The sequence below is a fragment of the Aotus nancymaae genome, unplaced genomic scaffold (assembly GCF_030222135.1).
Source record: "Aotus nancymaae isolate 86718 unplaced genomic scaffold, 86718_ANA_hifiasm-v0.15.2.pri h1tg000062l, whole genome shotgun sequence".
In the NCBI taxonomy this organism is placed as follows: Eukaryota; Metazoa; Chordata; class Mammalia; order Primates; family Aotidae; genus Aotus; species Aotus nancymaae.
The window spans coordinates 41208885-41233855 of NW_026988476.1; the positions used below are offsets into that span (position 1 = coordinate 41208885).

The 24971-nt window shown below is 42.0% G+C and overlaps 1 protein-coding gene across 1 annotated transcript in view; it reads right to left on the minus strand.

Moving 5' to 3' along the window:
• Positions 1–2666: 2666 nt before the first annotated feature.
• The window catches only part of LOC105710036 (RNA polymerase-associated protein LEO1), a 32914-nt gene continuing 10609 nt past the window's right edge, over positions 2667–24971 (minus strand). Inside the window, exons 6-12 of the mRNA XM_021673158.2 lie at positions 24524–24608; positions 20735–20829; positions 19402–19536; positions 18105–18240; positions 15775–15961; positions 13107–13204; positions 2667–2910 (exon numbers count right to left, since the gene is read on the minus strand). Coding sequence (XP_021528833.2) covers positions 2806–2910; positions 13107–13204; positions 15775–15961; positions 18105–18240; positions 19402–19536; positions 20735–20829; positions 24524–24608 — 841 coding nt within the window. The 3' untranslated portion in view covers positions 2667–2805. The remainder of the gene's footprint in view (positions 2911–13106; positions 13205–15774; positions 15962–18104; positions 18241–19401; positions 19537–20734; positions 20830–24523; positions 24609–24971) is intronic.

The following is a 24971-nucleotide window of genomic DNA, read 5'->3' on the forward strand; positions in this document are numbered from 1 at the left end:
GGACTCCACAGCTGCAGAAAGGCTCTGCCTCTGCTGAGGTGAAGCAGTGTTGGTGGGTGCCCTCACAGAAGATGCAAGTCAACAGGAAGCCCCCAGAAAGTTCCATAAGCAAACAGGAAGGAGCAATCCCTTCTTAGTTCTCCAGGCTTCCAGTCTTCCTTTGGCGCCCCCTAACAGTGGGCAGTTGGCGAAGCTCAAATCTGGTTTGTGAACTCCTGGTCCCAGCACCACCGTGCCAGGTACAGAAGATTAGGTTGGAAAGGAGACAAGAGTTTAATTGACACAAGTGTCTTCTGGTAAAATGTTTAAAACAAACACACAAAACTATGTTTCCTTGGAGAGACTGGAGTCAGAATGAAGGCTCTTAAAAACCAGGCAGAAGAGTTTCCATTTGATAAGCCAGGAAATAGCTGGCACTGAAGATTTCTGAGTTAGGAAAGTGACATGATGATGACTTACACCCTCCTTCTCTTGATGTCACTTTTCTTTCTCTATAACCAGGCTTCAGGATACTCCCCACAACTACCACTCCCAGGTTGGACTAACAGCACCAGGAAGAAAGGAGAGTAGAAGTAGAGGCTGTCAGTAAGGACAAGATTAGTGTATGTAGAAGACCTCCACAGAGAAGGCAAGTATGTGTGTGGTGGATTTCAAACATACCTGCAAATTCTTTGCCTTTCTTCCCATCAAGAGGAATCAAATTCCCCTCCCTTTGTATTTTTTGTTTGTTTGTTTGTTTGTTTGTTTGAGACGGAGTCTTGCTCTGTTGCCAGGCTGGAGTGCAGTGGCGCAATCTCAGCTCACTGCAACCTCCACCTCCTGGAGGCGATTCTTCCGCCTCAGCCTCCCAAGTAGCTGGGACTACAGGCGCGTGCCACCACACCCAGCTAATTTTTGTATTTTTAGTAGAGACAGGGTTTCATCATGGCGAGGATGGTCTCAATCTGTCAACCTCGTGATCCGCCCGCCTCGGCCTCCCAAAGTGCTGGGATTACAGCTGTGAGCCACCGCGCCTGGCTGTTTGTTTGTTTTTTAAGACAGAGTCTCACTCCTGTTGCCCAGGCTGGAGTGCAGGGGCACGATCTCGGCTTACCACAACCTCTGACTCCGATATTCAAACAATTCTCCTGCCTCCAGCCTCCTGAGTAGCTGGGATTACAGGCATGCGCCACCATGCCCGGCTAATTTTGTATTTTTAGTAGAAATGGAGTTTCACCATGTTGGCCAGGCTGGTCTTGAACTCCTGATCTCAGGTGATGCCTGCCTCAGCCTCCTAAAGCACTGGGATTACAGGTATGAGCCACCACGCTGAGCCTCCTCCCTTTGAATATGGGCTCACATCAATGATTCACTTCTAACAAAATGTGGTAGAAGTGAGCCTGTATGGCTTTCAATGCTAGGTTATACAAGGTAATACAAAGACCAGGTAATACAAAGACCAGGTAATACATCTTTTGCCTGCCACTTTCTGATGCTCATCTTTGGAACCCAGCCACCACGCTCTGAGAAAGCAAGACCATGCCTGGGTTGAGACAATGAGACGCTCATTTTGCTTACACGCGAATACAAGGGGCACCAAAATCTCAGTAATCAAGATAAATAACATTGTAATGCAGTACTTTTAAAAAGTCCAAATTAATGCAGAAAATTCACAATAAACAAAATTTAAAATAAAGACAATCTGGCTGGGCATGGTGGTTCACACCTGTAATCCCAACACTTCAGGAGGTTGAGGCAGTGGATCGCTTGAGCCCAGGGGTTAGAAACCAGCCTAAGCAAAATGGCAAAACCTCATCTCTATAAAAAATACAAAAATTAGTAGGACATGGCAGTGCACACCAGTAGTCCCAGCTACTTGGGAGGCTGAGGTAAGACACAGCTAAGCCCAGCAGGGAGAGATTTCAGTGAGTTTTTATCATGCTACTGCAGTCCAGCCTGGATTTGCTTTGACAAGCCCTATCTCAAAAAATAAAAAACAAAAACAAACAAAAAAGACAGAATCCAATTCTGCCCTTGTATATCATCTCTTCTCATCCTAGTCCTAGACCTGTTAGATCCTGTAGTTATTTAAAATTTTAACATTTTGTTCATCATGGATTTTTTGACATTAATTTTGAATTAATACAATATTTAAAAAATTATGTTACAACAGTATTTATCATGTTTATCACAGTGAATAGTGCCCTCCCCCACCCCCCCACCAAATTAATGTCTACCCAGAATTCAGTACATGCCCTTATTTGGAAATAGAAAAATTTGCACATGTAATTAGTTAAGATAATGTCACACCGAATTAGAGTTGGCCCTAAATCCAATGAATGGTGTCCTTATGAAAAGAGGGAGCTCTGGAGATAGTGAGACCCAGAACAGAGACACAAGGAAGGTCATGTGAAGACAGAGGCAGACACTGAAGTCATATTATCACAAGCCACAGACTGCCAGGAATTCCCAACAGAAACTGAGAGGAGGCAAGGAAGGATCCCTGCTCAGAGTCTCTGGAGGGAGCATGGCCCTCTAACACCTTGATTTTAATCTCAGCCTGGCCAGAAGGCTTCTTTTTGAAGGATCAGAGGAAGTGGGGTTGAGAGAGCAGCAGGAATTCACTGAGACCTAAGCCTTTGTGTAACAAAATCAGTTTGCTTTGGGAAAAGTAGATTTCTTGAACATAGCCTTGCTTTTAGATTTTTTATTACAATTAAAATTACACAAAAGCAAATCAATTCATTTCAATCAAAATAACTCATGTTTACATATTTATAATAATCTGTACAATAAAATATATAAAACGTTTTCACATTTCATACATCAATCATCTTCTTCTTCCTCTTCATCACTGATCACGTACTTCTTATGTTTTTTATTTGCTTTATCATCATCTTCTGCTTTTCTCTTTCCAGAAGGTTCACCTTCCTAAACAGATAAAATTTTTACAAATCTACAAGTCAATAAAGAACATTTTTAGGATGGTTTATCAAAAGTAGCTCTGAGCTGAATGACCCTCTGACAACTCAAAGTAACTGTTGCTGAGGATTGTGAGGGAGATTGTGAGGTGTTAGCAACTGTGAGCTAATTTCTCATGGAGTAACCTTTGAACACAGACCAGTGTGTGCAGAAAACTGCAGACAGGATTTGCCACAGAAGCGGGGGCCCTCCCAAGGAAGTTCTGCTTGTCTAACCACTTGTCCTGTTGGTATATTTTTACCATGATCAGGTAATTTCTCAAACTTTTTTTCTCTGCCTCTTCCGCATTTCACTTTTTATTATCTAAAATTCAGTATTTTAAAGACTGTTGATCTGGGTTTTTTTTAGAACAATTTGTTTCAATGCATTAAAAACTCACATCAGGCTGGGCGCGGTGGCTTAAGCCTGTAATCCCAGCACTTTGGGAGGCCGAGGAGGGTGGATCACGAGGTCAAGAAATTGAGACCATCCTTGTCAACATGGTGAAACCCCGTCTCTACTAAAAATACAAAAAATTAGCTGGGCATGGTGGCGCGTGCCTGTAATCCCAGTTACTCAGGAGGCTGAGGCAGGAGAATTGCCTGAACCCAGGAGGCGGAGGTTGCAGTGAGCCGAGATCGCGCCATTGCACTCCAGCCTGGGTAACAAGAGCGAAACTCTGTCTCAAAAAAAAAAAAAACAAAAAAAAAACTCACATCATAAAGCTTTTTAAGAAAATATCTGAAGGCATTAAAGGGCATCCATACACAAGTGTCCTCTGTTTAAAATCATTCTGTACAGTGTTCTAATAGAAACAAATAAATTAGGTAGTTATCTAAAATATATATATATATATATATATATATATATTATATTTTTTTTTTTGAGACGGAGTTTCGCTCTTGTTACCCAGGCTGGAGTGCAATGGCGTGATCTCGGCTCACTGCAACCTCCGCCTCCTGAGTTCAGGCAATTCTCCTGCCTCAGCCTCCTGAGTAGCTGGGATTACAGGCACACGCCACCATGCCCAGCTAATTTTTTGTATTTTTAGTAGAGACGGGGTTTCACCATGTTGACCAGGATGGTCTCGATCTCTGACCTCGTGATCCACCCGCCTCGGCCTCCCAAAGTGCTGGGATTCCAGGCGTGAGCCACCGCGCCTGGCCAAAATATTTTTTATAGATAGAATTTAAACATGTCAATATCTAAATATCAAATACTTATTAAAATAGACTGACACTAAATGTGACACTCCAGAATACCATTAACTGGCTTCTCCACCAAAAATTAAATGAGATGGGCCAGGCGCAGTGGCTCATGCCTGTAATCCCAGGACTTTGGGAGGTCAAGGCGGGTGGATAACCTGAGGTCAGGAGTTTGAGACCAGCATGGCTAACATAGTTAAACTCTTTCTCTACTAAAAATACAAAAATTAGCCAGGCATGCTGGTGGGCGCCTGTAATCCCAGCTACTCAGGAGGCTGAGGCAGGAGAATTGCTTGAACCTGGGAGGCAGAGGTTGCAGTGAGCCGGACTGCACCATTGCACTCCAGCCTGGGTGACAGAGCAAGAAAGACTCCGTCTCAAACAAACAAAAAAAAATTAAATGGGATGAACAAACAGTTTGAAGGTTGAAGTTGGGGAAAGCCAGACATCTTGCTGCTGTGACCACAAGCTGCCAGATGTGGAATGCAAGGTGGTATGCCCACTTTTTTCTGATGGCTCCCATGGCTGGCCCTCTGAGAGACAATATAGCATCTGACACTTGTTGCCTCCCAAATACACTCCCACAGACCTGAAAGGCCAGAGGAGAATTCATAGGGGGAAAGTTATGAATCCACAGTAGGGGATTTAGAGAAGTCCTCCTCCTCCTTCATTTACTTCCCAGCTGGCAGCAGTGAAATTACCTAAACAGCAATACTGAAAGATGGATCCTGCCCCACAAGAAGTGACAAGAGCCCCTCCTTTCTATTCTGCAGGCTAGAGCAAACCCAAATACTTCTCTTCCGGCCCCACAGGCAAAGAGCACATTCAATCACACTACTTGTCTTTTAATTTTCAATAGAAAAATCTTATCTTAAATATTTTACATGCAATCACTATTTTTTGGTAACCTTCTAAAAGTGGGCCCTGGTGTGTCTTTTCAGCTCTAAAATCCTTTAATGAGATGAAATTTGAATCACTAAAAGAACTAGCATGGTACTTCTAAAAGATGGTACAGCCTGTCCTAAAGGCCCCTGGATAGCAGCAGCCAGGAAAGAGCCAGGGCTCTCCCAAAGAAGTCTCACTGGCACCAGTCCTAATCCATCCTCTGGAGTAAGAAGCTGTGAAATTCTGCTTTAGAAAGCTGCCAAGGACTGACCTCCCTGGCAGCTACACATAAGCACAGACAAACACAGCAAAAGGAATGGGTGCAGTGGCTCACGCCTCTAATCCCAGGGCTTTGGGAGGCCAAAGTGGGAGGATCACTTGAGGCCAGTTTAAGTGAGACCAATCTGGGCAACATGGTAAGACATCTGTCTCTACCAAAAATAATAATAATTAATTAACTGCTACAAAAAAATTTAAAAATAAATAGTAAGACTGCACATGGTGGCTCATGCTTATAATCCTAGCACTTTGAGAGGCTGAGGTGGGCAGATCACTTGAGGTCAAGAGTTAGAGACCAGCCTGGCTGGCAAGCAAGCAAGCAATAAATAAATATATAAATAAATAAGCCACACAGAGGAAAGGTGTATAGTTCCTCAGACTCCCAGGACTTAATAAGGTGACAGAATCCTTCAGGATGACTTCATTTTGTGAAATTACACATGTGGGATGCTGCTTTACTGAGCATAACTGTAATGGCTCCCTGTGTCATATATAAATGCAGTAAATGACAAAAATATTTTTATTAAGTCTAAAAGAAAGCTTGCTAACAGTCATGAATGCAGGTCCCTGTAGATACAGAAACAGACAGTCCACAGTTATGAAGATAAGGCTGTGTTGTCAAAGGTGAAATGGAGTCTCAAGAGGGTGAGCTGGAGAGGAAAGAGATACAGAGAGGAGGCTGCCCGGCACCACACTCTGACTAATCCTTCACAGCAGGGAGCTCTTTTGTCTAAGAAAGCCAAGGGTTGGTCTTGATACCTTTCCTTTCCATTTTCTCCATGTTTCTTTCAGCTTGGGTCTTTCCCTTTTTCCCAGACTCCTGGGGAACAGAAGAGCAGTACACAGTTTCTCCCCCTACCTATTTCCCTAAATCTTTGAGGTACTTTAGATTTTGTAAAGTTTTAACTACTTAAAAAAATGACGGCTAATAGAAGGCTCTCCTTTTCATTTTTCTTCTTTTTGGTAATTTAGACTGTTGGAGAAGGGAAAACGTTTTCTGTTCGGCTACTACATATCATTGCATTACTTTCAAATCTGTTATTTATTAATACTGTGTAATGCAGTAACTTTACAAGACAGCAAGTATAAACTCCAATGATCAGATGAAGAAACAGACTCAGAAATAGGAGATGACTGGCCCAAGGCCACACAAGTAGGAAATGGTAGCACCAAAATCAATGATGCAGTTCACTCTAATATAGACTGGCGCTTGTCCCCAATTATAGACTGGCGTGCTATGGTGATAATGGTGTTCTCTGGACTGGGAACCTGGGGTCTGAAAACTTCCCTTAATCTCAGAGGCGTACCCAGGCTGCTGGTGTTTGGGTGGGCTTTAGTGTACAAAGCACAGAGAGGGACTTAGAACAGGAATGCTCCTATTCTTTCTTGTTGTAACCCATAACCAGGACTCAAACTAGGGTAACATAAAGAGGCAGTGGCAGGGGTTGAGAGGTCCAGGTGGAAGTAAAATCTCTGTTGTCAGGGAAGGAAAGGGAAGAGTGCAGGAAGACCTGAGAGTATTTGGGTAAGGGAGGTAGAGGGCAGTTCCTGTAATAGCTAGGAGGCCATTCCCAAGAGGCACTTTTAAGTCAGGCAGTATAGGTTTGCAACTGCCCAGCCTAGAAGAAGGTTATCTGATAAATCACTTTAAAAAAATCTCATTTCTGAGAATACTAGGAATAAACAGAAGTCCCATGACACTTCTCAATTTTCATTCCGTTTCTACTTGCCAAGAATAAATAGCATCTGCTTAGATGAGGACTCATGCTTGCCAACAGTTCAGCACTGTAAATGCATCATTAAGATGTTGCCTCATCTAATTTAAAACAACTATGTTGCAGAACAATGAAACAAATTTTGGCCAGGCTCAGTGGCTCACACCTGTAATCCCAGCATTTTGGGAGGCCAAGGCGGGCCAATCACCTGATGTAAGGAGTTCAAAACCAGCCTGGCCAACGTGGCGAAACTCCGTCTCTACTAAAAATACAAAATTTAGCTGGGCATGATGGCAGGTGCCTGTAATCCCAGCTATTTGGAAGGCTGAGGCAGGAGAATCGCTTGAACCCAGGAGGTGGAGGTTGCAGTGAGCCAAGATGGTGCCACTCTACTCCAGCCTGGGTGACAGAATGAGACTCTGTCTCAAAAAAAAAAAAAAAAAAATTTTGTCTAGTGCCAGGTACACTGGCTCACGCCTATAATCGCAGCACTTTGGGTGGTTGAGATGGAAGGATCCCTTGAGCCCAGGAGTTTGAGACCAGCTTGAGCAACAAAATGAGACCCCTGTGTATAAAAAATAAAAAAAGAGCTGGGTGTGGTGGTGCACACCTGTAGTCCCAGCTACACAGGAGATGAGGCAGGAGGACTGCTTAAGTCCAGGGGGTCAAGGCTGCAGTGAGCTGTGGTCACGAGCACCACTGCATTCCAGGCTGGGTGACAGAGTGAGATCGTCTCAAAAAAAAGAAAAAATGTTTTTTGGTTTTTTTTTTTTTTTGGTCTGGTCATCTTCCACAGCATGTCACTTCCAAGAATGATTGGGAAATATTAAATGTTGTGACTAAAAATAGTCTAATAATAGAATTTTTCTTCACACGAGAAAAGAAAGGGCTCATGGAAGCTTAAAATGATCAAAATATTTTAAAATTATAGATAACAGGAACACAATATCCACTTCCTGCAATATGGATGTTTTGAACAAACATCCCACTGAAAATAACGATGGGTAAAATATAAACAAATCAATGTGAGAGCAAGAAAACAAGATACGATCCCAAGTGCAAATAGCAATTGAAGAAACATTTATTCAAGAAAACCTACTAAAAGCCGGGCGTGGTGGCTCATGCCTATAATCCAAGCACTTTGGAGGCCAAGATGGGCGGATCACCTGAGGTCGGGAGTTCAAGAGCAGCCTGACCAACATGGTGAAACCCCATCTTTAAAGAAGAAAAAAAAGTTAAAAAAAAAAAAAAAGAAAATCTACTAAAACCCCGTAAAAACAGTGAGAACCAGTGGCATTTAAGCCACCTCTCTCTGTGCCCCAGCTCAGCTTGAAGGAGGCTCCACTGTGAGTGGAAGTGGCCAAGGAGACAGGCCCCCCTGCTCCCCCAAGCTCCCAATCAAGGCATTGGTATCTTGCTGGGAGGGGCAGGTTGCCAGCATTTCTCATCCTAACTCCAAATCAAATGACTATGTTCCTAGACAATGAGACTGAGAGGGTGGGAACTCTCTTCTTGCTACCTCCTCCACTCACAGAATGGAGGCTCTCCCAGGCTCGACAGGCCAAGAATACTGGCGTCCTAGTCACTCTCATCCCAGCTCACCCAAGTAAGGCAAAGGTTCTATGCTGGGAGACCTACCTAGCACTCAAGAGTAAAGGCTCAGCGATTTTTTACCTAAAAGAGGCAGTCTATACAAAGAGACCTCCAGAAATCTCCCCAAAGTAACAGACTTTATTTGAAACAGAATGTGGGAAAGGTCAAGTTTAAAGGTGCTCTAAAAAATATATAGCTCCTCTTAATAAAGAAAACAAGCACAATCATAGACCAGCTAGTTCACCACAGAGAACCATGGAAAGAGCCTGAAGAAAAGCCTCCTGAGGTCAGAACAAACCTCAAAAACTGGCCTCAAAAACTACCCCAGCAAAAATTTAATTTGATAGACTATAGAGCAATTTATGCTCCAGGGCATTATTGAAAACAACAGAGTAATGAACTCGTAAGTAGTGAAGCCCAACAGCTAGATGTGATACCAGATTAAGCAGAGAGAGAGATCAGGGATAGTCAGTCAGTCAAGAGCCCTGCTAAAAACCACTGTCACCCATGGGTTACTGTGCACACCCAAGGCCGTACCATCTGAGGAACAAACACCACCAAAGGCTTCCCACCATGGGGAAAAAAGCATAGCTAAGTTACAAAACAAATCAACAAGCAAATCAGTATCTTCAAACAAACAAAACAGTAACAAAAAGGCCCAGAGAGGAGAGAGAGGAATCAATGTGCAGAGTTGCTACAACATATTAACTAAAATGTCCAGTTATCAAAAACACTACCAGACAGCAGTGCAACAGGAAAGTATGGCTCATACACAGGGAAAAGAGCCTGTTCCCAAAACTGCCTATGAGAGCAACCACATGTCAAATTTAACAGAGAAAAGCAATAAAGCAGCCATAACAAATAGGTTCTAAGAACTACAGAAAATTATGCTGAAAGAAATAAAGGATGGCATGATAACAATGTATTATCAAGAAAGAATATCAATAAAGTGATAGAAATGATCAAAAAGGATCAAATGGGAGTTCTTACACTGAAACGTTAACTGAAATGAAACGTGACCAGAGGGGCACAACAGTAGATTTGAACTAGAATCAGCGGACTTGATGACGGATTGACAGAGACTAGGCAATCTGAAGAACGGAGAAAACAGAATTAAGAAAAATGAATAGAGTCTCAGAGAAATGCAAGACACCACTAAACACACCAACATACACATAATGAGAATAACAGGAGAGGAGGGAAAACAGCAGAAAAAATATTCAATGAAACAATGACTGAAAACTTCCCAGATTTGTTGAAAAACATTAACCTATATACCCAAGAAGCTCAACAAATTGCAAGTAGAATAAATGCAAAGAGAAACACATGCAGACACATCACAGTAAAAACGATGACAGAAAAATTCCTGAAAGCAGCTACAGAAAAATGACTTGTCACATACAAAGGAATCTCAAGATGATAAAGAGCTGTCTTCTCATCAGAACAATGGAGGGCAGAAGGCAGAAGATGGCATATTCAAAGTACCAAAAGAAATGACCATTAGAAAGCTCATTTTTCTTTTCTTCTTCTTCTTTTTTTTTTTTTTTTTGGAGACAGAGTCTTCTCAGGCTGGAGTGCAGTTGTGCGTTCTCAGCTCACTGCAACCTCCACCTCTTGGGTTCAAGCAATTCTTCTGCCTCAGCCTCCCGAGCAGCTGGGACTACAGGCACCCCCCGCCACCACACCCAGCTACTTTTTGTATTTTTAGTAGAGACGAGGTTTCACCATTTTGGCTGGGCTGGTCTTGAACTCCTGACCTTGTGATCTGCCCGCCTCAGCCTCCCAAAGTCCTGGGATTACAGGTGTGAGCCACCACACCCAGCCAAAAGCTCATTTTTCAATAATAATGGAAGCCAGAAATCTTGTGAAAGAAAATTGCTCTAAAATTGCATAACCGTTGAAAACATGTTTCAAGAGGGTAAAATATATTTCAGGTAAAGATACTGAAGAAGAAAATAGGAATTTTAGCTACATAGCTTCACAAAGGTACCAGTTAGGGTGAAGGATAGAAATAAGAATTTTTTTAAAACTTAGTTATAATTTTTAATTGCTAATAATCATGCTGTTTGGTACATTACTGATTTACTCCTGAATGATAATTAAGGAAAGACCTTATCTTACAGAGTTTAGGCATGCTTGTCAGAGAACAAACACTGAAATGGTCAACAATCTGTTTCCATGTACCTTTTAAAAATTCCAATTTCATCACGCTTTGAAATATTGATGTCTTCATATCATCATAATATAAATATATATTCATATTATATACTTTCATATACACTATGTGTAATAAAACTCTATCAATTTATACACGATATAAAATTTTAATTTGATAGCAACATTAAGAGAGTTCAGAAAAGCCAGACATTTAAGAAAAGATTTCAGTGGCAGAAGCAGAATTCAAACCTAGGTAGTCTTTTAAGACAGCAAAGCTGCTCCTCTCTCAGCTCTGCTATGCTACCTTGATCTATATATACCTGGGAAACAGGTAAGACCATTATTTCACAGGCACAATCAACATCTCAACAAAGCAGTCAGTGATCCTACTGAGAGTTAAATTATATCATCTCTCCTCTGCTCAAAACCTCCAGTGGCTTCCTATACCACTCAGAATGAAAATCCAAAAAAAGAGGCCATCGAAGTGGCTTATGTAATCCCAACACTTTGGGAGGCTGAGGCAGGCACACTGCTTGAGCCCAGGAATTCAGGACCAGTGTGGGTAACATGCTGAAACCCTTTTCTCTACAAAAGATACAAAAAAAAAAAAAAAGCCTTACAATGGTGTGAGGCCCTAGGTGATCTGGCCTCATCACGTTTCTGACCTCTGACTCTCACTCACGAGGCTCCAGCTTCAGCCCCTGTGCTTTCTTTACACATGCCAGGCAGGTTTCCACCTCAAGCCTGTACACTTCCTAATTCTGCATGGAATACTCTTCAGAGAGCTGAACAGTTCACTGTCACTACCTTCAGAGTTTATTCACAGATCACCATTTCCAGTGAGAGCTTCCCTGAACAGCATCTCTAAAAGTACAACATCCTCCCAAGACCCCGCAGAGCATTCTCTATATCCCTTTCCTGCATAATTTGTCTCCTTATCACTTTTCACCATCTGCTATTCCATATAGTATTTTACTTTATACAGTATTTCACTGGTATGATTAAGACTTAAAATTTCTCAGTATCTCTACATCACTCAGTGGGGTGTTAAACACTCACTAGGGTGTTAAAAAAAAGAAAAAGAAAAAGTTCTCAGGACCTAGTCTTTTATAATATGGAAAGGATATTGTAAAAAATAATTTTTTTTTTGAGATGGAGTCTCACTCTGTTGCCCAGGCTGGAGTGCAGTGGCATGATCTCAGCTCACTGCAACCTCTGTCGCCTGGGTTCAAGCAATTCTCCTGCTTCACCCTCCCACGTAGCTGGGACTACTGGCACCTGCCTCCACGCCTGGCTAATTTTTGTAGTTTTAGTAGGGATGGGTTCACCATCTTGGCCAGGCTGGTCTTGAAACTCCTGACCTTGTGATCCACCCACCTCAGCCTCCCAAAGTGCCAGGATTACAGGGGTGAGCCACCACACCTGGCCTAGATAAAATATTTTAAAATTATCTTAATTTATTATGTCAATAATAAATGAAAAATTGTTTCAATTTATTAAATTATTCAATATGATTTCAAATAGTATTTCATCTAAATAAAAAGAAAATAGGTTTTCCCAACATAAGAATGAATTACTCTTTTTTTTTTTGAGACAGGGTCTCATTCTGTTGCCCAAGCTGGAGTGCAGTAGTGCAACTATGTCTCACTACAGCATCAGCCTCAACCTCCCAGGCTCAAGCAATCCTCCCACCTTCAAGACTCTGGAGTAGCTGGGACTACAGGCATGCACCACGATACCCAGCTAATTTTTGTATTTTTTTTTTTGTAGAGATGGGGTCTCCCTATGTTGCCCAGTCTAGTCTCAAACTCCTGAGCTCAAGCGATCTGCCTGCCTAGGCCTCCCAAAATACTGGGAGTACAGGCATGAGCGACCACACCCAGCCAAGAACAAATTATTTTCATAATTAAAAAAAAAATACTGAGAATTTTTACAAAAAGGACATACACCCTCCGGTCTACGACACGGAATGATCTGTCATTCTCTCTTAGATGAACCTTAATATGTCAGGAACCTGCACCTTTTCTTCCAGGCCTTTCCCTCTATCTGGAGTGACCTACCAGAGACAGGACTTTGCCCAGCAAGTTTCTGCTCACTCTTCAACACCTAGCAAGAAGTCTCATTCTCCATGCAGCCTTCTAGAACCTCTCTAAGCACAGGTAACAGACCCTCCTCTGGGTCACTGTGTCTTGTTACTGCGTTTATCTCACTAGATTTCAGTGAAATGTGTAGACAATTAATTTGTGCTTGCCTGATCTCTGAGCTCTTCATTCAAAGCAGTTGGCTCCTGAATACAGGACAAACCCCTAGAATTGAATAAATTTGGTCTTACCTCATCACTCGTAAGTTTCTTTGCTTTGAGTAATCTTTGAGCCTTATCTTCTTCTGATCCCTCATCACTGTCTGATGAATAGATTCTGGCTCGTTCCTCTGAAAGCAAAAGCATAGAAGCATAGATTGTGAGTGATCTTTTTTTTTTTTTTTTCTGAGACAGGGGCTTGCTCTGTGGCACAGGCTGGAGTACAGTGGTGCAACCATGGATCACTGCAGCCTTGACCTCCTGGGCTCAGGTGATCCTCCTGCCTCAGCTGCCCAAGTAGCTGGGACAACAGGTGTGGGCTACTGTGCCCAGCTAATTTTTTTTTCCTTTTAGTGGAGACAAAGTCTTGCTATGTTGCCCAGGCTGGCCTGAACTCCTGGAATCAAGCAATCCTCCTTCTTCAGCCCCCTAAAGTGCTGGGATTATAGGCATGAGCCACTGTCCCCAGCTGTGAGTGACTTTCAAAGACAGTGATCTATTCATTCTTAAATGTTTTCTTCTGATAAATATCTTTAGTTCCCTCTGTATATTTCCTCCCAGAGGAACCAAATAATTTTAAAGTTTTTGATTTAAAGGTAAATATAAATTTAAATTTATACTGAAATGAAGCAGGCTTACCCTCTCAAAATACAAAAACCTAACCACTTTTAAAGATCAAAAAGGCTTGTTTGCAAGGTGTCAAGAGGCAGATACCATACTCTTCCGAAGTCAACTATTTTTGTTTTTTTAGAGACAGGGTTTTACCATGTTCAGGCTGGTCTCAAACTCCTGACCTCTGGTGATCCACCTGCCTTGGCCTCCCAAAGTGTTGGGACTACAGGCATGAGCCATCACACCCAGCCCGAAGTCAACTGTTAAATAAGCCTGAGACATTCTTCCACCAGTTAACAGTTAATTCCAAAATCAGCTTGAAGATAAAGCAAGAAAGTGGTTTCCTGGTCCTGTAAAGATCATTTGTTGCCCAGCAGACCTTTCAAACAGAGACACAGAGGTGCGTCCATCTGCTCTGCTGCCCAAACCCAGGTGAACCTCCGGGTGGAATAAGAGCAGAGGACTTTAGACCAAGCCCCACCCCTCGAAACCCAAAGCCTTCCCTTTGTTCCCACTCCTTGCCTATCTGATTACTGTATGGAACTGAGCACTACTGGACTCATGTGCTAGACTTTTAATCTCTGGCGACCTGAATGTTACATAACTCTCTCCCTTAAAGCATCCTGATTTTTAAAATTTTAATTTAAATTTTGGGGGGCTTATTTCCACACAATTGAATCTTTTTCTATGGGAAATCGGCATTGACAAAAAAGAAAGGGTCTCTGTACTGTGGTCCCCAAATAAATAATAGGCAGGTAATATATAACAGGTCAGCAGACCAAATGCAGTCACTACAAGAAAAGGAGGAATGAGTTTCATGCAACAGTCAGAGAAAAAGAAATTTGGGTGTTTTAAAAAGTTACTTGTTATGTGCCAGGCTCTGGGCTAAGTACTTTAAATGTATTATATCATGTAATCTTCAAAACAACCTTATGTTCTAACTACCATTATTAATAGGTTGTTTTTGTCACGATGAGATAACAGAAGTTAAGGAAGCCCATGTAACTTTTCAAAACTTTTTTTCCCCCTCCCCACTGTCCCTCACTTTTCAAAACTTATACAACGAAAAAGTGACAGGGCAGAGATAGAGCAGGCAGGGTTGGGAGACCAGCCAGATCTTCTTAGTTTGCTTTTCAGCATGTTGTCTTGCTAGTGGCTTGGGGGAACCCCTAGGTGAGAACCAGATGGATAGAGTCATGGCTGAGACATGTCTCAGAAGTCAGATGACCTTGGTTTAAGAAATGGCCACTTAGCAATTACGTGCCTTTGGGAAAGTTATTCAACCTCTCAAAGTCTCAGTTTCTTCAATAAGAACAAGGATATAAGAGCAACTAGATCATAATGTTAGAGGATCAAATAGGATGCACATCAAGTGTTGAGCATTTGCCTCAAATTCAGTATGTGTGGAAAAACATCAACCATTAGAAATCATTGATACTTGTGAAAGGAGGAAATACGCAAAAGAATATTTAAGAGAACTGTAGAAGAATGAAAGAAAATATCACATAATTTCTAAATAGTTTAATTTCTTGATTCACAATTACATAATAAAAAAAGTTGACAGAAGTTCCAATATAATTTTTCAACTCAGAAAGCAAAAGCTCAAGAGATAAAATTCAAAGTGGTAACAACAGCAGTTCCTACTTTTCAAGCTCACCTGAATGACCTAGGCCTTGAAATGGATCACTCATTACAAATGGTTCTTCAAAAATAAAATGTCCTGGCCAGGCACAGTGGCTCACACCTGTAATCCCACTTTGGGAGGCCAAGGTGGACAGCTCATTTGAGGTTAGGAGTTCCAGACAAGCCTGGCCAACATGGCGAAACGCCATCTCTACTAAAAATACAAAAAAGATAGCAGGCATCATGGCAGGTACCTGTGATCCCAGCTACTTGGGAGGCTGAGGCAGGAGAATTGCTTTAACCCGGGAGGAGGCTGCCATGAGCCAAGATCATGCCACTGCACTCCAGCCTGGGCGACAGAGTGAGACACTGTCTCAAAAAAAAAAAAAAAAAAAAGCCATGTCCAATGCCAAGACGAAGTCCAGAACCCTGAAATGATGAAATGTAATTTCCACACCCGACTCACCTCGAATGCCCCCTTTATATCGGTTTTTAATGGCAGCCAAGCTGATGGACTCCTCGCCTTCCTCCTCCTCATCGTATCGATCAGGTTCCAGGTAACTGGCGCTCAGCCCCCTCTGGTGCTGTTTCTCTCTCATTCGGCGCTGCTGAGATTCCCTACGTATGGAAGCCCTCAAACGTTCTTCTTCTTTCTGTAAAGAAGCAAATCACCTCTTTAACCTAAAAAGAAACTACTTTTGTGCCCACTTGAACCCACTTTTATCACAAAGAGCATGTAATTTCTGGTCCAGGACAATAGCTGTCCCATCTGTGTTCCCATCACACCTCTGTGGCTCCATGTGGGCCCTGTGGTTTGGTTTGGAGGCGCGAAGGCAATGCAAGGGTAAAGCAGCAGAAGGGAGCTCTGACACTAACCAGCCCAACTGGCATTGGCACAGGTGTGTCCTTGGGAGCCGTCCTGGTGTTCTGTGCTGCCACTCAGCCCAAAGAAAAGCAACACACCTGAGAGACCCCATCCATGCCCAGCACCTAAACTGGCTCCCTGGAGCAGCAGAGGCTGTTCCTGTTCATCTCTGAACCACAGACACCTGATCTGCCCCAGCTCTACCAAACTCCCATAGTTCCCAGATATTCTGGTCCCAGCCCCTCAGCCCCTCAACCCAGAGAGCTCCTCAAGGATCCTTACGACAGACTGGGGAGTGTCCTAGAGCCACAAGGTAGAGCTTTCATTTCCTTTGCACTGCCTGGCATTTTGCACCTTGATGTTAAACCAGTTTAGGGGTGGGAGTGGTGTTGGGTAGGTTTCAGGGATATTCTGGCATTTCTTTGAAGGTCTTCCTCATCCAATTGCTCTGTATTATCATATAGAACTCCAATTCTATTGCTAGAAATTCTGTGAAACAGACTATTTTAAGTACTATGTGGCTGCACTGAGGTTAGAGTAAAAATCACTGTCAGTGGTACAGGAACTAAGAACGAACAAACTGACTCCCTGTCTACATTTCTATGGGAGCTGGGGATATGGAAAAGGTTGTAGGGTGATGCTAAAAGTGGTCAAGAGCTTCTCCAATAATGCTGAGACTGGAATCTGCAGGTTTCTCCAGCTCCCTTAGCCTGCACAGAAAAGGTGGGAAACGGAACAAGCCCAGCTCCAAAGCAAATGCCCCTATATACCACTGGGTTACGTACTGCTATTGGATCTGGTTTAATCTGTCTCCACAAACAAATACAGGATGAGAGAAAAAGCAAGGGCTCAGGGCCAAACCTTCAGGAGAGCCTGACTGTAGATTAGTAAGAAAGGCCCTGAGGCAACTGAACTGTCTTAGCCTCACCATGCCCTGCTGCACTGAACAACGTAATCACAAGAGGCAGGTTGGGCAAAGGTCAAAATCTAGTAGGGTTTAGGGAAGATGGAAAGGAGAAATGATAAGCCTGTACCTCTGCATATGGCTTCTCAAATCAAGTGCTGCATGAAAGGCCAATGGCCAGTACAAGTATATGCTCTATCGTTTAGGTGCAATGCCCCAAATAAACTTATGCCTAATTAACAGCTGGATCAAATCTGAAATATACCAGGTAGAATGTTACAAATTGACATTAAAAACCCACAAGCTTGTCTTATTCTTCCTTTTTTTTTTTTTTTGAGACAGAGGCTTTGTCACCCAGGCTGGAGTGCAACGGCATGATCTCAGCTCACTGCAACCTCTGGCTCCCAGGTTCGAGCGACTGTCCCTGACTCAGCCTCCCGAGTAGCTGGGATTACAGGCACCCACCACCACACCCGCCTAATTTTTGTATTTTTAGTAGAGACGGGGTTTCACCATGTTAGCCAGGCTGGTCTCAAACTCCTGAACTCAGGTAATCCGCCCACCTCAGCCTCCCAAAGTGCTGGACTTACAAACATGAGCCACTGCACCCGGCCACTTGTCTTATTCTTTACCAGAGTCTACTTTAGGCACTCTCTCATTCAAACTCCTGGTCTATTCTCTATTTTACACTACTCTCTAGTATCTCCACTGACTTCTGACATGGATTCTAAAGCATAGATGACTTAATGATCTTTGAACTTATACTTGCAAATTCAGATATTTCAATCACCAGTTTGCTGCTGAACTCTCAGGGCCTGGTGAAGAGAGAACCTGAGCGCTGTGTCTATTTTACTACCATTGCCACATCACCCATTGTTTGGCAAATGCTGAGGAAATGAAACCAGCTCCCTATTCATGTCAGCTGGAAAGAGGAAAAGGTGGGCCAATAAGAGATGATGAACAAGCATTTTGGGAAATGCTTTCCTAATATACCAAACAATCCCAGGGTAACACTTAGCAAACATACCTTAATCATTTCTGTGCGTTGGCATTCAGGATCACGACCAGCCATTGGCAAGATTCTAATCTTCTGTGTCTTTGAACATCTATCTGCAAGTGACAGAGTCATCTTTCTATGTGTGGCGCTGTCTGTAGAGTGGGGTCTGCCAGGAAAGAAATGCAGAGAGTCTCACTATTTACCAAATACATTTGTGAGCCACTGATACCCACATCACAGAAGAGCCCAGTGACTATTTCCTAGTCACCTGAAAAAATAGGCAGGGACACCTGACTGAATATACCAGGTGGAAGATTGTGAGTTTTCTTCATTCTGTGGCTCACTGAGATATTCTTATTCCACAAATGAAAAACAGAAGGTTGAAGTAAAAAAGACTGTATAGTATGATCACCTTCTAGAAGCAATAAATAGATATGTTCAAGCAGCATTCATTGGATACTATGGGTTGGTGCAAAAGTAACTGTGGTTCTTACCATTACTTTTAATTAATACTAATACATTAATTTTGTTAATATAACTATCCTATTTTATAGATTTAGGAAACTGAGGCAAAAAGAGGTTAAGAAAGTGGCACAAGGTCATACAAGTGGAAATGGAATTCATATATGAGTCTAACTGATTCCAAAGCCTGTATGTTGACCTTTACAATCTCAAAAAGCTAAATCATAACCAATATTATTGTGCCCCCTCTAAAGATAAGCATTACCCAAAGAGGATGGTCTGCTTATAACCAAGAAACAAGAAACATGAACATCTCAGTGTAGCACCTAACCTACTCAGTCTAGAGAAGGAAAGTGCCCTCACCGGCTGAGTATTCAGGTCTGCTTGGAGGACACAACTCTGTAGTGGTATTAGATGCCAAGGCCTAGGGCACTGGGATGGCCCATCTCACGCTGACCAGCTCAATGCCTTTCTTTCAGTTGCATGCACAACAACCACCTCTAGTTATCATTAGTTTCCCAGGTCAATTTCACTAAAAACAAAGGACACACTGGCTAACAGACCACATGTATTTGAGGCCTCTTGGCAGTTATGATAATCAATGGAATTAAATACATTGACATTCTGGTTTACCTAACAGTCTCTTGTTAAGTCTGGTTAGCATTACCTGGTTCCCTTAGAAATAGCAACTTTTAGTGTATTTGACAAAATAACCTTTGAACCTTCAGAACGATGCACCAGATCTTGGTTCTTCTTGAATTATACTGTGGGGTTACATCAATCAGGAGGCAAGCAAAATTATGGAATCATCTATGTTTCACTGCTTTTACCATAAGAAATAATACATAATAATAACAACAGTTACCTGAAGGTGAGTTTCGTTTTAAAGACGGCTTGTCCCTGTAGACCAGTACCTTGTCTTATAAAAAGATGATTGTGGTCGCCCTGCAGTGGGGCTTTGTACACATCAAACACTTCATTGCCTAAATGCAGGGACATGCTGGAAAGAAGAATCATTTCATATACTAAAGTCATAAAGCTTTCACTCTACCATCTTACTTCACTTAAAAGGTAATTCAGGCTGGCATGGTGGCTCACACTTGTAATCCCAGCACTTTGGAAGGCTGAGGCAGGTGGATCACGAGGTCAAGAGCTTGAGACCACCCTGGCAAACATAGTAAAACACCACCTCTACTAAAAATACAAAAATCAGCTGGCATGGTGGCAAGCGCCTATAGTCCCAGCTACTTGGGAGGCTGAGGCAGGAGAACTGCTTGAACCTAGGAGGCGGAGGTTGCAGTGAGCCAAGATCGTGCCACTGCACTTGAGCCTGGGTGACAGAGAAAGACTTCATCTCAAAAAAAAAAAGTAATTCAACTGCTGTCTTCTCTCTTTACATAGAATTCAGAAGGAAAGAAAATAAGAAAGAAGTCATGATGAGAAAAAGTGACTATTAAGAAGTCACACATGCTGGGACATTTACCAGGCTGTACTACATTTCCAGTGAAGGGAAATTTTTCTAAAATGTCAATTTGTGGCTGGGTGCAGTAGTTGACGCCTGTAATCCCAGCACTCTGGGAGGTGAGAGGACTGCCTGAACCCAGGAGTTCAGGACCAGCCTAAGCAACATATCTTGCGTCCATGGAATTTTTTTTTGAGACAGAGTCTCACTCTGTCACCCAGGCTGGCATTCAGTGGCACGATCTCAACTCACTGCAACCTCCACCTCTTGAGTTCAAGTAATTCTCTGCCTCAGCCTCCCAAGTAGATGGGATTACAGGTGCCCCCTACCATGTCTAACTGATTTTTTTGTATTTTTAGTAGAGACGGGGTTTCCCCATCTTGGCCAGGCTGGTCTTCAACTCCTGACCTTGTGATCCACCAGCCTCGGCCTCCCAAAGTGCTGGGATTACAGGTATGAACCATTGTACCTGGCCTTTTTTTTTTTTTAAATAAGCCACACAGGGTGGTGCATGCCAAATAGTCCCAGCCACTTGGGAGGTGGGAAGATCACTTGGGAGTAGGAATTTGAGGCTCCAATGAGCTATTATCGTGTCACTGCACTCCAACATGGGCAACAGAGTGAGACCCCATTTCCAAAAACAATAATAATAAATTTATAGTAAAAAGTATTTCAAAACTTGATCTCTCTTGCCCATTCTGGGTATGTCAATACCCTTCAGGCATTTTGTGCTCACCTTCCATCTGACCACTTGACTATCCGAGCATTGCTTTCTTTAATTTCATTTCCTTCTTCATCCCGGCGTATCCTCCATCTTATAGTATTTTCTACCTGTTTACAACACAAGTACTTTAGAAAATTATAGTTTAAATGACTCTATGCATCTTTTTTTCCTCAAGAGACACATAATCACAGAATAAGCATACAGAGATGACAGACGTATATGTGGCAGGATAATGAATAACACTGAAACCCTCTTAATCACCTAGATATGCTGGATAAATTAAAAGGAGGGGAAAAATATGCTTAAGTGAATTTCTGAGCTCCTAGTATCAGAAATAGAGAAAACTTAGAGCATTTGAGCAGATAGCAGATACTAAATGTACAGTAACCCCGAGATGTGTTAACATACAGTTAGAATTACAAGGGACAGACAATAAAACCTGAGCCCATTGGAGGCAGAAATTTTGAATTGAAACCCCTAATTAAAGCAGGTTCTCTCGCAGAGCTAAAAACTCTATAAAAATGAGACCCAAAACTCTGCCTACTGGCACAAAGAGATAAACTCCCATATATGGTTAAAGATAAATAAGTGCCCTCTGAAAATTAAAACCCTAGGTTTCAATAGGTTTAGAGCCTATCTTATCAGCATGATGGAAAAACACCAGAGTTGGCAAATGAAAACCACTGTTACTGAAATTAAAGTCAGTGGGACTTCCAGGAAAACATGGCATGCCAAACACATGCAATTTATCACTGCTGCCTCCTGGAAACCCACTAAAATAACAATGAAGAGTAAAAACAGGACATTCAAGGATAGAAAGAATGAGAATGAAGCTGGCTACAGACAAAGAGAAGCCAACAAGGTGAAAACTGCCAAGACCATGCTTCCCTCTGCCTATTCCCCCAGTGTCAGTCCTAAACACAGCTGTTCCCAGTCCCACAGAGACTGCCTGGATCTCCACTCGGTGAGACGCAAATGTCCGTGCAACTGGGTCCTAATGATTCCCCCTTCCAGTTTTTCCCCTTTCCTTATTTATTCCTCCAAATAAATATGAAGTCTGCTGACTGAACAACTCAGTAATATTCATGAATTAAATAGGATGTCATATCTGAAATTTGTTTCAAAACAGTCTGGGGAAGCTGGGGTGGGGAATATACAGATGATAAAAGATTGTTCAACTTGAGAACTGTTGAAGTGGGTCACAGGCACATGAGACAGTTCATTATACTATTCTTAATACATTAACATATGTTTGAAATTTTCCTTAGGAATTGAAACAAAACAATCTGTCACTATTCCTGCCTTCCCTCTCATACAATAGGTGGGCCACACATAAAAACACAAATAGGCCATTATTAATTGAAAAGCCATTCTGAAGAATGATTTCTATTATATAAAGTGATTCAAATAGTAACGATGCTATAATAAGACACACTGCTAGGTCTTACCCTATCGGGATGAAGGACACATAAAAGTACTTCTAAAGACAGGACCTCAGAGAGGTACGTAAGCTGGTTCCCTGGTTCCCTGTTCCTTAAAGAATTAACTACACCATACTTTAAGACTGGTCAGCCTAGTCTCAAACATCACTCAAGAAAATAAAGGCCCAGGGTTATTTCCTATCACACACCAAGGTTTTAAGGCAACAGTTTATGTTAAACACCAACATTTTGTAGTCTGATGCACTGAAATTTTAGGGTAAAATATTTATTGATAAACCTTTTTTTTTTTTTTTGAAACAGAGTCTCACTGTGCTGCACAAGCTGGAGTGCAATGGCACAGTCAGAGCTCCCTGCAGCCTCACCTGGGCTCAAGCAATCCTCCCGCCTCAGCCTCCCAGAGTAGCTGTGACTACAGGCATGCTCCATCTCTGCTGGCTAATTTTTTTTATTTTTAGTAGAGACAAGGTCTTGCTAGGTTGCTCAGGCTGGTCTCAAACTCCTGGCCTGTCTTCTCACCTCAGCCTCCCAAGATACTGGGATTACAGGTATGATGCACCATGACCAGCCTTATTTACAAACGTTAATACCCATGTTAGAATCTGGTATCACTTGGTCTAAAAATATAATAGATATATTGACACTAGCTGTGGCATCATGATAGAAGGTAAGAAAAAGGAAAAATTAAATAAATTGATAAAAAGTAAGTAAATAAGGAACTACTCTATTAGTTTATACATATATATGACAGAAAACGATGAAAAGCAGGAGAATTAAAGCCAAAGGCACTAAAACAACCATGAAAACTTCTGACTGCTAAGCCTAAATATCAATACCTCCACATGTCCCAAGGAAATAATATTAACAGATGGGCTAATAAACTGATGAGTAGATGGGTGGTGGAAGGAGGACAGGAAAAAAAAACAGTAAGCACTATATCTTTTGACTATATATGATCTTGAACTAATTATTGACATCTGTTTATCTTGATTTTCTCATTTGATTTGCATTTCCATTAAGAGGAATAGTGAAGTCTCACTGAAAAGCTTTTGGATAGAAACCATCTTATATCAAGGTTACTGAGGTAGTTGTGAATCCACCAAATTGAAGAGATGGTACTATTAGAAATATAAAAATTTAGTCCCTAAAAAATGCCAGACTATTCCTTTCTACCCTTCCTAACAATCTAATACTATTTAAGATACCCACTGGAGGCTGGGCACCGTGGTTCACGCCTGTAATCCCAGCACTTTGGGGGGCCGAGGTGGGTGGATCACCTGAGGTCAGGAGTTCGAGATCAACCTGGCCAACATTGTGAAACCCTGTCTCTAATAAAAATACAATAATTAGCTGGGCGTGGTGGCATGTGCCTGTAATTCCAACTACTTACAGGGGCAGAGACGAGAGAATTGCTTGAACCAAGAGGCAGAGGTTGCAGTGAGCTGACATCGCGCCACTATACTCCAGCCTAGGCAACAGAGCAAGACTCCATCTCAAAAAAAAAAGATACCCATTGGAAAATAAGAAATTTACAGAAAATCCTTCAGATTTAAGAATTGAAAATACAAGGCTGGGCACGGTGGCTCACGCCTGTAATCCCAGCACTTTGGGAGGCTGAGGCAGGTGGATCACGAGGTCAGGAGTTTGAGACCAGTCTGACCAACATGGTGAAACCTCGTCTCTATTAAAAAAAAAAAAAAAATTGAAAATACGTAACTCCAGTTTCAGTATCAGGCATTCAACCACCTCTTATTCCCTTGTACAACTCAACTCTAAAATGTCTACTTGGCCAAGTGCAGTAGCAATCACACCTGTAATCTCAACAATTTGGGAGGCCAAGGCAGGAGGATCACTTGAGCTCAGAAGTTCGAGATCAACCTGAGCAACACAGCAAGACCTCATCTCTACGGGAAAAAAAAAAAAAAAGCTGGGTGTGGTGGCATGTTTTCTGCAATCCCAGCTACTCAGGAGGCTGAGATGGGAAGATCACTTGAACCCAGGAGATCGAGGCTGCCATGAGCTGTTTGCGCCACTGTACTCCAGCCTGAATGACAGAGAAAGACCATGTTTCAAAATAAAAAGATGAAACTTCTATTTAACCTACATCCTCCTTACTTAAAAGATTAGAGGGCGTCCTTGGATAGTGGGACCAGATGGTATAAGGTATCAAAGAGAAGCATTAAGGGGAGTTTATTACAATAAAATTATCTCCTAATAGTCAACAAAAGCGATCAAAAGAACACAAGACAGCCATATGGTGAAGTGTTAGGCAAAAACATCACTTTCAAAAGCTCAAGTTTCAAATTAGTATCTCCAGGTTTTACTTTAAAAGGAAAAAAAAGGAAAAAGCATGGAATGGTACCTTTAATTTTAACCTGGTTCTACCTTCTTCATCCAGCATTTCTTCATCTTCAAATTCATCTTCATAATACTGAGGATCAAAAGGTCTACAAATTGTTTCCCAAATAAACTATTAATCATATTTTATAAAATATATTACTGCTATGTAATAACATCTCTATTAATAAACACCATTATATCAAAAAAATCATAATATAATTTTAAAAATAATAATGATCAAATATCTTCATGCTTAACTTCAAAGAAGTAGTAATTTTACTTAATTTTTTTTTTTTGAGATGGAGTTTTGCTGTTGGTTGTCCAGGCTGTAGTGCAATGGTGTGATATCAGCTCACCGCAACCTCCACCTCCCAGGTTCAAGCGATTCTCCTGCCTCAGCCTCCTGAGTACTGGGATTACAGGCATGCGTCACCATGCCCAGCTAATTTTGTATTTTTAGGAGAGATGGG